The sequence below is a fragment of the Eucyclogobius newberryi genome, unplaced genomic scaffold (genome assembly GCF_026437365.1).
Source record: "Eucyclogobius newberryi isolate DKJ021-1_F unplaced genomic scaffold, fEucNew1.0.hap1 SCAF_17, whole genome shotgun sequence".
In the NCBI taxonomy this organism is placed as follows: domain Eukaryota; kingdom Metazoa; phylum Chordata; class Actinopteri; order Gobiiformes; family Gobiidae; genus Eucyclogobius; species Eucyclogobius newberryi.
This window is the reverse complement of record NW_027315801.1, coordinates 10,858,894-10,873,599: the sequence shown is the minus strand read 5'-3', so window position 1 is coordinate 10,873,599 and position 14,706 is coordinate 10,858,894. Positions and strand designations below refer to the sequence as shown.

General features: G+C 38.7%; 1 protein-coding gene across 1 annotated transcript; it reads right to left on the bottom strand.

Moving 5' to 3' along the window:
- Nucleotides 1-3,764: 3,764 nt before the first annotated feature.
- dnajc11a (DnaJ (Hsp40) homolog, subfamily C, member 11a) lies at nt 3,765-12,752 on the bottom strand. The gene is made up of 16 exons (XM_072449084.1): nt 12,610-12,752; nt 11,130-11,259; nt 10,977-11,050; nt 10,633-10,734; nt 9,506-9,637; nt 9,307-9,429; nt 8,058-8,131; nt 7,779-7,968; nt 7,611-7,696; nt 7,259-7,375; nt 6,424-6,579; nt 6,265-6,334; nt 5,113-5,170; nt 4,423-4,565; nt 4,219-4,348; nt 3,765-4,141 (listed from the first exon to the last, which is right to left on the bottom strand). The coding sequence occupies exons 1-16, from the start codon at nt 12,679-12,681 to the stop codon at nt 4,116-4,118; spliced, it is 1,683 nt and encodes a 560-aa protein (XP_072305185.1). The 5' UTR covers nt 12,682-12,752; the 3' UTR covers nt 3,765-4,115.
- Nucleotides 12,753-14,706: the final 1,954 nt, after the last annotated feature.

Here is a 14,706-nt window from a genome sequence, read left to right as displayed (position 1 = left end):
AAACAGAAAATGGAAGTTGGGCCTAAAATGTATAAGACAATCATACAATTGAGACTGTGAATAGACTTACAGAATACCACTGGCGATTATTACACTCCTCAATGTTAACAACCTTTGGTCCAAACTTATGCATGCACTTTTTATTCTGGTTGAGTAACTCTACTTGCATTTCATATAAACAGTCACACCGTGATGCAAACCTGTCATTACACAAAAACAGTATTCAGGGTCAACTTTTTCAAATGAAAAATGTTCAGCTCCATATTTGTATAATTCAGGGAAAGATTCTCACCAGTCTGTTATTTTGATTGGTGGTTGGCACTGATCCATGAATGATGAGCTGTAACCTTCAGATTTCAAATCGATCAGCTGTGACTTCAAACACATGCTAAAAGTATTTTTAAAATATGATTAAATCTATGTTTTACACAAAACTAAAACCAAATCATATCTCAATTCTCACCCGTAAGAGGTCACAAAGTTTTTCTGAACTGCAGGATTTGGATGTGGCTGTATGGGCTCCTCAACCACCCACTTGTCACCTCCATTTAAAACAATTACCCAAAACTGAAGATTTTCTGCATGAAAACAGACATGGCTGCTGTAATTATGTTTCCACAACTCTTTTACAAAGTATTAAGGAAGTGTGATGTCATTATACCTTCTGCTCTGGGATTCTTCAGTAGATTTCTCCTCTTCTTGCATAACACATAATACATTCTCCAGTCATCGGGGGTCCTGGTCACATCACGAGGCAACAAGCCCTCTCTTCTGCATCGCTCCCTCCACAGAGACTCGCTGTCAACCACTTCTTTCCATTGTTTACACACTAAACGACAATGTCGTATCACCTGATCATGAGGTAGATTATGGAAGATCTCCTCCACGATCTCCAAAGGAACAGAATGCACCTGGGGGAAAAGCAATCATTATTATAATGTGTAGAAAAAGGTTCCGTTGTAGTCATCTGGACTCGAACTTGTTTTAAAAAAAAAAACTGAGTTCAGATGACAACTGAACCTTTTTCTACAATGGAACACTCCTGGACGAATGAGCTACACCGACATTATTATAATGTCTAACTCATTCATTCATTCACTTTCTACTGCTTGTTCCCATTTGGGGTCACAGGTACCTGGAGCCTAGCCCAGTGACTTTGGACCTTAGGCGGGGCCAGCTCCGCAGGGTTAACTCTCATATTAATTAATTTAATTAATTTAATTGTTTCAGAATTATGTTATATTATTATTAATCCAAATGTAAAATAATTAAACCTGATCATGGTGGCGTTAGGGAAAGTGACCGATCTCTCTGCTTCAGAAGCCTTTTGAAAGAAACAAATAAAGCAAAGTGGACCGGACCAGAGTCCCATTAAGGTCAGACAGGAGGTTATAAAAGACAAAAGTGGATCTTCTTATTCCAGAGGCTTGGGACAGCATGAAGCCGCGGCTAGCTGGTTGCAGTGAAGCTAATGCTCTTTTTTGTTTTACGCGTTTACTTTTTAAAACTGAATCAACAGAATGGGCTTGGAGTGAAAATAGTGAGTGGGACATGAAACACCTGAGTAAACACAGAAATGCACATGGTAAACTGTCTGAAGTAAGATTCATTAGGAAAGGCTAACATCGCCACACAACTGGCTTTACAAGGCCATGACGAAGACGAGACAGACTTCCAACAACTCAGACATTTTGCGGGGACTGGTACGTCCAAAACAGAATGAGCTCCCTGACTGTTTGCTGGCTGTGAATAAAAGCTATATTCGTGATGAAGTGAAAGCGGCTGATTTCTTATCAATCCAAGCCGATGAGTCATCTGATGTGTCAAACTTGTAGCACTGGATAATGCCAACAATGGACAATGGCTGAAATTGTTTTGGTTATTATGGTTGGTTTGGTTATTAAAAAACCTATGAAAAGTGCTGCCCGGTGGTCGAGTGATTAAGACACAGCCCATACGCCAGGCTCTTGAGTACGATACCGGACTCCAACAATTTACTGCATGTCCTCCCTTCTCTCATACCCCCCATTTCACTCTCTTCTTTCCTGTCAATAAAGCCTACGGCAAAAAAACAACAAAAAAACCTTAAAAGAAAAAAGAAAACCCATGAAAGAATGCTATAAATGACATGTCTTTAAGAACAACTTTTCATATCGCAATGATGTCTGTGATGATTAAATATAAAATGTAAAACGTTATACACATGTAGTTCAGGTATATTAATGCAACTTAAAAGCTGAAGTTTTCTGTACTGTACAATCTGAAAAGTGTAAAAGGTATGTCAAATGTATATTCTCCCAAATGGTATCTGCCTCAAAGTCATAGTGTCACCATTACCAAAAGTGGAAATAAAGTTTGTTTCCTTCATGAATTCAGTTGTAAATGTGTAATCAAAGCGTGTATTTATACAGTCAATGTCAAATATTTACATTTGGAAAAAAAAAAAAAAAACGGTAGTGATTTTTATGTCACAAAGTAGAATATATTTGGCATTACCAGCCGCCACTGCAAATAAAGGCATTTGGCTCCCAAGAAGTGTGAAGGTTTCAAGAGTGGAGGTCCCAAGTGTGCAGGTTCCAGAATTAATGAGAATACCCTGGTTGTGGATAGAGATGATTTTGTACTCTTTATGGTGGATGTTGTAAACTGTGCTGCTCAGACTCAAAGCAGAACTGAAAGGATCAGGATCATTGCTAAAGCTGCAGGGAGATTCCTTGGAACAAAGGAGCTTGATTGGGCAGATATAGAAAACAGGCTAAAGGCGCTAAATGGGAGTCGGAGTGATGGGGGTCTGCTTGTGGGGAGTCAGAGTGATCAGAGTGACGAGATGGGGGTGGGGGTGGTCTCCTGTCCTCGCCCAGTCTCGTAGACGCACGGCTACCAAGCAGCGACATCAGTGGACATATTAAAGCCTATAGAATGAAGCCTGAAGAATAAAGCTGTACGGTGGAAGCACCGAACGTCAAAGAAGGAGAGGAAGATGAAGAAGAGTCTCCCTGGAATAAAGCCGGTTGGTCTCTGAAACAACAACAACTATTCTAGTCACAAAGACATATCATGACCTCATGGGCTTTGTAACACCAAAGCAATGGAAGGAGTACTTTTACGGACTACGACAGAGTCTGAGGACTACGACAAAGTCTGAGGAATAAAGTCTGGCGGTAATGCAACACTTGGATGCCAACCGCCATAAAACAACAACAACAACAACAACAACAACAACAACATTTAACACACCTAGAAAACAAGTCTCCCTTTAAATTAGGCAGAGTTCAGCACTTACAAAGACAGGAGAGTCTCTGGAGGACACGTTCAGTGCATCTGAAGATGAGCGGCCTGAAGATGAGCCCATGTTCCGTTTCCTGTTGATAGAGACCGTTATTAAGAAAATAATACCTGAAACGTTAAAGCAACTCATTACCTTGTGTTTACGGATCCTTTTCCCTACAAATACCGTTTTAGCACATCATTTATCGGAGTCACTGCTGTATCAAACCTTAAAGCAGACGGTAACCATGAGGAAATTACGTTTTACTTTCGGTTTCAGAATGTGACGTAACAATGGGGCGGGGCGTCGCGCTGCATTACTCCATTTTGCTAAATATTTAAAATAATTAAATTACAAAGTGTTAGTCAAATTTACAAATATCCCGTCTTACAATTAAAGTAAAACAAATAATCTGTTTCTATTTGGCATACTTTCTAAAAAAAAATAAAATACATTTTTCAGTGGCTTAAAATGACCAAGCAAGTACACACAAACACAAAAGTAGTGCGTTCATTTATTATATTTAATCACATAGGCACCGCAGCGTGTGTACAATACAGTACAAGAGTCAATCCCATATTGCATGCTATAACACCAGTAAATGGACAGCCGCAAGGCAAAATACCCCAAATCCAAATGGTGTGCATTGATTTTGGCGTTATAGTAGCAATTCACGCAGCCACAACATTGTCCTTGTTTATCGAGTCGTGATCACAATACTCCACTCTGTATAAATGACTAAAAGATCACAAGGTAAATGCATGTTCTCCGTAACAAGGATTCAAAGGAATATAATCTAAAACAGAGGTCTTTTACACGTTGGTCGTTTTGGTCTGCAGAATAATCCTTATGTGTCGCCGTCGATTCTGTGAGCTGCGAAACGAAAAAAAACACAAGTCACAAACTGAGATAATTGTGCGAGCCGGGGGTTCTGGAGTAGGAGTGTTTACATTGTTTTGGTATCCTGAGCGGTTCTGTGTCTCCGGACAGAACTTGATGCATGACTCCTCTGAACTGATACAGCACCTTGAGGCTCTTCTCTTCCCCCACACACGGGTCGTAGAAGCCAGGAAGGCCCGACTGGAGCACAAGCAAGCGTACGTCACACAAAAAAAGTTTTAAAAAATCAATCAGTCAATCAATCGCTGACATACCTTTGCCGTTTCAGTTAAGATAAGTTTGGAGTCTTTCACCAGACACTGCAATGGTACGGTCACGTCAATGACCTTTGCCCTCTCGTGTTTTCTGCTGTTGTCGGTGACGAATTTGCCATACCAGGCGTTGAGGATGATGAGACCTGAAAGAGCAAATGTTATTTAAGTCCGGTTTCTAAACTGTGGGGGAGATATTGATCGCGCAAAGTAATAGAAGTTCAGTTTGTGCGCGTTAAGGAGGAAGTGGGTGTTTAAACTGCAATTCGGAACTCTTAAATTAGTTCACTTTAGCACCGCTTTACTTGAGAACATATTTTTCTGACGTTGAAGCAAAGGAAGGTGGGCCAAAACATGGGCAAAAGCTTTCTCCAGGTTTTTGATCCGCACAATGTTTTCTCATAAGGAAAGACAGTGTGCAGCTATCCGATTTTGAGCGCTGCTTTATAATGTACACAATTTTTCCTTCAGCTTCACTGTGCGTCATTTTGATCTTCATTCCTTCCCAATTGTTTTGAACTAAAATTACGTTTAATGAAATCAAAAGTGAAAACATTTATCGCCTACATACGGTAAATTGATACAGGTCATCAGAACAAAGTAACAAAGTAAAATGTTACATTCGGTGTAAATATTCACTCAAAACACTCAATGTTTGAAACGTCTCAACAGTCAAATGGAAAGAGACAATACCCATTCTGGACTCCTCGGTTTCAATGATCCTGCGAACAGACTCCTGCATGAGCAAGACCTTCAGAAAGAAGAAAAACAACAAGTGAGTGACACTAAATAATTGCATACAGTCTTTATGTACAATCTTTAATGCGATCCTTTTGATTTCTTGACACTTGTTTTCAGTCTTAAACTAGGGCTGGTCCGATATAGAGGTCTTTTTGCAGATAATGATACACAATAATTTTTTATGGATAAATGGACTTTTGTTGGTCACAATATTAAGATTTTTAAATCCAGTGTAAGGCCCACAAATATGTTTAAGTTAGAGTAAGTTCACAAATTAACTCACAATAAAATAAAACAATACAGCCATATTTTTAGCCTAATTGCAATTCTAATTTCATTTTTACTAATTAGTTTAAAAAGCCAAATCTGATGCACCGAGGACCAAGTTTGGAATGACACATGGGCACACAGACTGGGGCAGCTTAGAGAAGATATGGCTGCCAAATATCGGCTAAATGTTCAATTTTTGATAACTATATCTGTGGAAACCCTGAGACGACACCAATGCTGGAACAGAAGCGTTCACACTTTCACATCAAAATGGAACTAAAGCAGGGCTAAAGCAGGGCTAAAGCAGGGCTAAAGCATGACTAAAGCAGGACTAAAGCAGGACTAAACCAGGTATAATCTGGGCCAGGACTGAACAGTGGATAAAAAGGCTAAAAATATGAAGGTTATGACACAGTATCTGAGGTGGGTATTTACATTTACTTAACTTTTTAATGCATTGCACTTCTTGGAGTCGTTTTTGTACTGCATACTTGTACTCTTACTTGAGTGCTATTTTTAGTTTGAAGTAACTGTGCTCTTACTTGAGTAAAATGTGAATCTTCCGACAGTTTACAAGTGACAAATCTGTATCTTAACAATATCACACAATTTAAACATTTGTGTTTCTTGAACTGCTTCTTCAGATATGATTCAGCGTCTCATTTTTGTGTTCATTATTTTAAAAAATGTAAAAAAATTAACTTTTTAATGATTTAATGTGAAATGTTTTGGGCGGTCTGGGTTCATCACATAACAGACTTGACAGCATTATGTAGTTTTGCCTTAGTAATCATTTGAATGGCAAATAGGGTTAGGACTTTGCCAGATACTCACAGCTGCTTCTGCCTCCTGTTTCTTCTTGGCAATGTTGGAGGCTGAACTTTCCCGCTGCTTCTCCAAGTCTCTGTACAGAATGAGGATGAAGACATTTTAAAGTACTATACTTAAACATGTCCATAATAACATCATGTTGCATTTGTTTGAGTTCCTTACTCTTCCTTTTGGGCACGCATGTAAGGCCGGATCACAAGTTGCTGGATCGCGATATAGAAAACAAGTGGTCCAACTGTGGCATAGAAAACGGCGCTGGGCAGAAGTTGATCCGTCAGGTGAATTGGGAAGAGATACGTCTGGCTCGCCCGGTTAAGTCTGAAAAAGAAAAGGACAAAACCACCAGTTAATTTGTATTTCAAGTTCTTTGTAAAACATTCCCAAAAGTGCTACAAAGAGCTAATATGTTTCAGAATGTTACTGAAACTGGCACAAAGTTTGATGTCCTTTGATTTTTTTTTTCAAAGCTCAATTTTTGTCGAAAAGACTTGACGCCCAAATAAATAAAATGTTGAAAACAGTTTCTTTTGGCTATTTCATTTAAAAAAAGGAATTGCAGGGCAGCAGGCAGTTGTGGAACGCACCACGCTTATCGTAACACAATAACGATCCGGACCAAAGAAGCAAAAGAAAAATGCAAGGGGCTCAAGTAAAAAAGGGGGCAAATATTTTCAATTGGTTTATTTTTATTTAACTTTATTATTATTAATTTATTTTTCTCTCTCCAATTTTATGTGCGTGTATATACAACATTTTTTTCATCCTTTCCTTTTTTTTTTAATCTTCATTTGATATGGCCTGCCAACAGCACTAAATCAAAAACTCACATACACATAACCTTATTTTCTTTTAAATACAAAGTTATTTGGTATCGATTTACTTCAAATCAACCTCCATCTCCCCTAAATCCCTATAACACAAAACTGAATACGTAACGTCACTCTATATAAAAAAAAAAACCTGACAACTTCATGTTAACTTGTGCAATTGAACTCACTTGATTTTGAGAGAAACCCCTTGAGGCACACCAATGCTGACAGTCGCCCCCAAGACACTGTGTCGACTAATCTTCCTTTCAGCGCCATATTCCACAACTGTTCCGAAGAAACCGGACCTATAAGAGAAGCGAAAATGTGTCAGAAGCTACAGCGGACATGTATTTATTGTGGATATTAAGGCCTGGAAATGAAGTAAGTTCAACAAAGACTCCTGTACATTTCAGAACATATTCATAGAGCTCTGAACTGCAGGGTTAGCCAGATATTTTGCCCTTTGCAGAAGATATTTTATCAACTAAATTTTGTCTTTGCGATTTGACAATTGAATGCCAAATAATGACTGTAACTTACTTGACAGAACCCTTTAACTTTGTCTGGTCGTCATCTTGGAACTTATACTGATAGCTCATCATCATGAAAGTATGAGGAATGCCAAGCTGCAACGAGAATACGACGGGTTGAATGAAACAAAAGCTGGCCTGTGTTAACATTCAAACAGCCGTTCAAACGACACGATACCTGCGCCGCAAAAGTGAAATGGCTGCACTTGGTGTCCCGGACAATGCTGGTGTTCATGGAGGACTGGGTGCCCCAGCGCCACTGCAGATAACCCATGGTGTTTTTGTCCAGATGACGTGCCAGCACCGTCGTAAAACCAGGCCGCGCCCCTCTGGATGAAAACTGGAGCCCGCCCTGAGCGGTTACGAAGCTAAAACAAAAGCAGAAAAACAGCAACAGATTTACACAAATGCTGGTGTCATGCAGTACGTTTTGGTGTCTGGAGGAGTTCATGCTTACCAATGAGGTGTCAAGTTTCTAAAAATCTTCATTCCAAAAAGAGGTCCATGGGTGTCGCCGGCACCTAATTCTATCTGTTACATTACACAGAATATGCAGTATTAAACAAACAGAGATATATCCATATTATGAAGAATGTTGTTTACACCTAATGTGAATATAAGGTATAATGTTTATCTAAATAAAATAAAAACAAAAAGAGCCAATTTAAAAACAAAACGTATGTGCTGCAATCGTCCATACCAGTGTACAAAGTCATATTTATGCACTTATGAGGGTAATTTTAGGGCTGCAACTAATAATTTTAGGGCTGCAACTAACAGATATGTTGGTAATATAGCAATGATTATTTCAATTAATTCATTAGTCTTTTACGAAAGGCCAGTGATGAGATTTTTAAAAATTTTACCCAGATAGAGCTGAACTGAGGACGTCCTGGTGGAGCTTTACAGATGAAAGGGTATTTTTAATCAAAAACACAAAATGTACACAATTCCCATGTCATTTTTATGTGATTCTTGCCGTGTCCAAGTCATAAAACCTTTTCTCTCAGAACATGGCATGTTTCTAGTCTGTATTGACCAGTTAACAATTATTCCATTACTTAAAAGGTGGTATGGACGATTTTTTTCAGCAATTTTTGTATCATATTTCCTCGTGGCGTGGATAAATCATTTGTCCTGCCACGTATCAATCATAAAACACACCTACCGCTCACCTGCAGCCGCGTCAGGCTCGTCCCCACGTTTCCGCGTGCCTAAGCGCATGGATCTATCATAATATAGTTCCCTAAGTGTACGGGGCAAAATGAAGACGGAGAAAGACAGTTCGAGCTGACGCAGAAGTGGACAGAAATCTACGGGAGACGAGCGATGCGATGCGCTCCGTTGCGCTGATAAACAAACGCACGTGTGTGTTGTATCGGTCCGCACGGGGAGTGCGCATGCGCACTTCCACCTGCGTTCTCAAATCGCCGAAAAATCGTCTATACCGCCTTTAATTCTTTGACCGTTGTGATTACCGTAATCAATTATCTTGTTGCAGCCCTAGGGAATTTTACAGTCTTTTCACATTTACCTCAACTAATAAAGTTAAAATACATATTTTGGCACATTTCTGTTGGATTGCCAAAATATCTTCAAATTATAATTATTGTGAAGCGCCTTTTTGTCAATATTGCCGACCCTAGCAATACAATACCTGTTAATAAATGACAATAAATTGGTGTGTATACAAAACTGGCACATACCTCGCCCCATCCTTTAGCGGAGGTGACTCTTCTTAGAGCCAAGTTAATGGTGCCGCCTCCGTTGCCATTATGCGTTGACAAGGAGCCAGAAAGAATGGCCGTATCTTTTGTTGTTAAAGGAGCCTGTGGAGGAATACACAGCAGATTACTGAAATATTTATCATGATCCTCGTTTTATAAACAACCAATCAAACGTTACCTCTATGGATTGTGATATGTGCATTTTATTGATTTCCACGAGCGGGATTCCTCCTCCTCCAACCACATCCTCAAAGTCTTCTTCATATCGATCAAAGAGGTCTGTGGCATCAATACCAACACTAATAGTTCCCTAAAAAAATAAAAGCGTACATTTATATTCTTAGTAGGGACTTAAACAACTTGCCTGTCACAATGATTACTATATCTACTTATTGTTGAATAATGTAAGAGATGAAAAGTAAAATTGTGGGCTCAATATCTATCCCATTTTTATTTGCACTAGAGAGGAGCTTTTTTTTGAGCAAATAAAGTTTAGCTACTGGGACAGTAAAGGCTAATCTAATATTAACATAATAAGATACTAGTGTGTGTTTTATTGTAACATTTAGTACGGTTCATGTTTTAAATGTACACCATGTGTCAGTTAAGGTTTATTCTAAACTAGTATTGAATCCAGACTCTCATTGGAGCAGGTATCAATACTGAAAACATGTCAAATAGGATAAAGTGAGACCTTTATTGAAGTTTTAGAATGGTCTGGATCAAAATCAGAACTAGTTTAAGTCCACCATAATACAAAACTCTGCCTCTGCCACACCCTCACCCACCCCCACCCCCCACAAGGACTAACCCACACACTGTCCTCGCGAGAGAGGACAGTTCAGAGCACTTGTCAGTGAAGCAGGCTCTGATCTTTGCCTGCCCTTCGTGTTCCTCATTTTGTCGCAGATACAATGGAACTGTCACCAAATGCAAAAAGTCAAACACTTGCCTGTCATTAACAGCATTATAAAGGCTTTATAATGATGACAGATAAAAAGCTTTTTCTCAATATTATATTGGTAGCCTATACAAGCCTACAGTCTACTTACAAAAAACAAGCCGGCCATCTACTTTGAAACAAACCAACAGAAAATGGCAGGGGTACGTTGCAAGAGGACCTCAAATAGAAATTAAAGTATGTCACCAGAAAAATGAGAACCACTGGTCTAGTCTCATTTGCTTTTTCAGAGGTTTTCAGTATTTTTCATTCATCACAATATTGTCGGTTTCAAAATACCACACTTCACTGCGACAGGCCGATCACTTGGAGCAAAATAGTGTTAATAATATCACTGTACACACCTTGGGGTTGGTCCTTTGCTGAAGTCTCCTCTCCTCGCGCTCCCTTTGAAGACGCTCATACTCCTCTCGAATCTCAGCAGGAGTCCTTTTCCTCTCCACCACCTGCAGGGAAAATAAATGATAAAACATGACTTTGTGGTAAAAAAAAATAAAGCTTGTGATTATTAGATATTGTCAACAAGATAGTATTGAAATACATGTAATATTTGAATATATTTTTTGTCAGCATCACACACCTCTTCTTGTGATTTGAACTTTTATGATGAATGATTAAATGTTGGGATCTTAAACATCCATTCAAATAGAGTAAATCTGACTAAATGTCGAAAGCTCTGGTGTATTACCTCCCATCCGTCTACGTCCAGCCCTCGTTTGCCATAGACGTCATAGATGGCTCTGGACTGTGCGTCCCTGAGCACTAAAAAGAGTTTGAGAGAAAAATATTTCAATTATCCATTTAATGTAGGACTAGTCGTGAACAAAACTAGAATACTTACCTTCATACGCCTCATGCACGAGATTGAAAAGTTGTTCTGCTTGTAGTTTCAACTCGGGGTCTCTGTGCTTGTCTGGATGATATAACATGCATAGTCGCCTATACGATGCCTTCAGTTCTTCTTGTGTGGCCTGCAAAAAATAAGTAATAAATAATAAACATATAATAATTAATCATTTAATATGAAAATGACTAGAATGTCCCAATATGTAAGAATATAACAATGTGTCAATGAGAAGAAACCTCACGATTTCATGATTACCAAGTCCAAATACCAGTGAAATCCTAACTTTTCTTAATTCAAATTATATTAAACTACTATTTACTCTTTAGTGTGTAACCAAATAAACTTTTTTTTAAATTAAAAACTAAAGTTAATGGGACTGAAACAAAATAAATAAAAACATTACATTTAAGATGATTTTGTTTGGAGCATAGATTGAATTGAAATTACTGAATTGTGAGAATTTTAGAGGCATTTATTTGATTTTTTTTTATGAATGTATTTAAAGATGTATGGTGACCTGCATAATCACAATTATTGATTCATTCTGACATGCCTAAAATAAGAAAGCAAAGGTTACACATATCACACTTTAATAAATTGTATACAAATAAAGAGCAGTATTGACAGTATTTGGCAGACTTCTAAACTCATTCATTCATTCATTGCAGTGTAACAATAAAGTAAAAAAACAACAAAAATCTTTGACAGATTGGGAACAAGTTTGGATAGAATTGTCAAATATTGTGTGTGGAGAGACAAGAACAACTGATCAGAAAATAAACATGCATACATTTAGAAGAAATAAAAAGTAGCACAGTAGACCTTTAGTAATTTAGTTGATCAATTGGTCAATGTTTTGGTCGACTAACATGTTTTACTCGACTAATTATTAGAGAGGGGATTTTGAAGGATTTATATTCACAACAGTAGAAAAGAGAAAGCATGTAGCGATTTATGTTGACATTTTCATCTATAAAGTTCCATTTTATCACGCTCCATGTCCGGTAACATTGAACAAAATGTCTCACGTTTACAACATTTACATTTGAAGTGGAAACCCTGAACTTAAAACAGGTTTGAGAGCTTTTGACAGTCGCTTTCACTGCATGTCTGTAGCAGATTTCAAGCAGGCAGTTTAGGGGCATAACTGCATGTGTCGTTATCCTTGAGAACAGAATGTCTTTTACGTGTTTCTTTTGCCTCATTCACCACCGATCCTCAACATTCTAAGAGATAAACTCCCCAGACTGTCTCTACTTTCGTAACCGTATTGTGAAATCTCATAACTTGCTGTGCCGGGGCAGAGTTTGGTCACAGAAGTCACAGCAGCAGGAGCCAAAGTCGCGGGTCACAGACTGAATGTAAGTCAGATTACACGTGCAGCGACAGGACGACCAGAAATGAAAGCGTTTCACTTTAATAACCCTCATAGATATGCACATAAATCCACACGAGTCACAGACACAATCCATACCTCTCTCCTGACATTTAACAGCGAATAAAAATCATCTTTGCAAATCTCCTCCTCGTCCAAGGCTGACGCCATGTTTACAGCCGGTCATGTCTGCTTCCGCTGCAGAGCCTGTCCTCCGTGCACTAGCGCCCCCTGGCCGCGCGAGGCCACACTGCAGATGCTTTATATCGTCCCTTTCCGCTTGATCCCATGGGCTTTGAAGAGAATAAACACAGTGGTACGTGTCTGTGTGTAACGGTGGTGGACCCACGGTGGTAAAAGTGGTTTCTCTCACTCACTCATACTGTGTCACCATGGAGAGCTCTGAAGTCTAACTGACAAACTCTGCAATGTAAACAAAGACCGTCAAACACCAGAATGAATACTATTATGATCACTGATTGACGAAGGTCGAGTGGTTAAGGCACAGCACACGTATGTCAGGCTCCAGGTGCAGCCGGTTGCAGTGTTGTGAATCCCGATTCAGACAATTTACTGCATGTCCTTCCTCCACTCTCATTCCCCATTTCACGCTGACCTTTAGTCATTCGGGCCAAAAAATTCTACAAAAAACCCCACTACCTCTGCTACAATTATTAGAACTACAAAGTAGTTCTGACAGTTGCTGACAGTTGCCATGATCATCCATCCATCCATTTTCCACCACTTGTTCCCTTTCGGGGTCGCGGATGCATGACAAAAACATTACAAGTACTAGAGGTTCTAGAACTACAAACTCGTTCTAGAACTAACTACTTCTATTACTGTTCTGCAACTCTAAAAGATAGAAAAAATTGCAAATTTAATGATAAAACCAGAAAAAAATTACCAGACCGAGAAATACAAAAAGCAATAGCAGGAATAACATAACAAATATCTACAATAAGAAATGCAACCTGTGAAACTGGTATTCCCTAGTCTCTCATTGATTTATGCATGAATTAAATGGTTTAAGATTAGTTATAATATATAGTATATAATGCACTTACGCAAATAGAACAACTATTATCACAATATTATCTGAAATAACTTGCATTGCCAGAAGAGCTAATGGATAAAATAAACATTCAAATTCTAATTTAGAGGAAATTGTGACTTTGATATCCGCCTGTTGTCACGGACTATGCCGATGCATACAAAAACATCTGGTCATTATTGGATCTCTGGAGTTATCAGATTAATGAAATTACATTTAAATACTTGATTTTACAGTATATGAGTAATCTGATTTATTTGTGATTGTTTTGACAAGGGAAATAATGCAAAAAACAAACATTTACAATTCCTTGTATTTTCTTGCCTTAGAGTCACTGACACATGTCATCAGATGTTTCTAGTGGTCATATTTCTCTTGTGCATGTAAATAGCAACAGTCAAATCTTATAATTTTGTTTGTCTGATTAGTCTAGTTTTCAGATTTTTTCCTGGCCACGTAAAGGGCCTGTTGTTTAGTTACAAAATGTAATACATGTATGGGCTAGTAAGTAATTTGTTGTAATATAATAATACTTTTGTCCTTATATAAATTATTGGTAAATTTATAATGGTAAGTAGTTTTGCTTTTCTTCACAAGATTAAAACATGTAAAATGATTAATTCAAAACATCTTCTGAAACTGTTGGTACTAAACCTATTCACTAAAGTGGCTCATTAAAACTATTTTAATTCTGCCTATCCGAAAATTAACTCTGCGTTGATTCAATCTAATCCCATTCAGGCAATGGGTGGGAAAACAAGTTGACTACATTAAGGCTTTCATTAGTTGGTTATTACTTTCTTTGCATTAACTGTGTTACAGCAGCAGCAACAGCAGCAACAGCAGCAGCAGCATTAACAGAAGCAGCAGCAGCAGCAGCAGAAGCAGCAGAAGCAGCAGCAACAGCAGCAGCAGCAGCAGCAGCAGCAGCAGCAACAGCAGCAGCAGCAGCAGCAGCAGCAGAAGCAGCAGCAGCAGAAGCAGCAGTAGCAACAACAACAACAACAACAACAACAACAACAACAACAACAGCAGCAGAAGCAACATAAGCAGAAGAAGCAGCAGAAGCAACATAAGCAGAAGCAGCAGCAGCAGCAGAAGCAGCAGCAGCAGCAGCAGAAGCAGCAAAAGCAGCAGAAGCA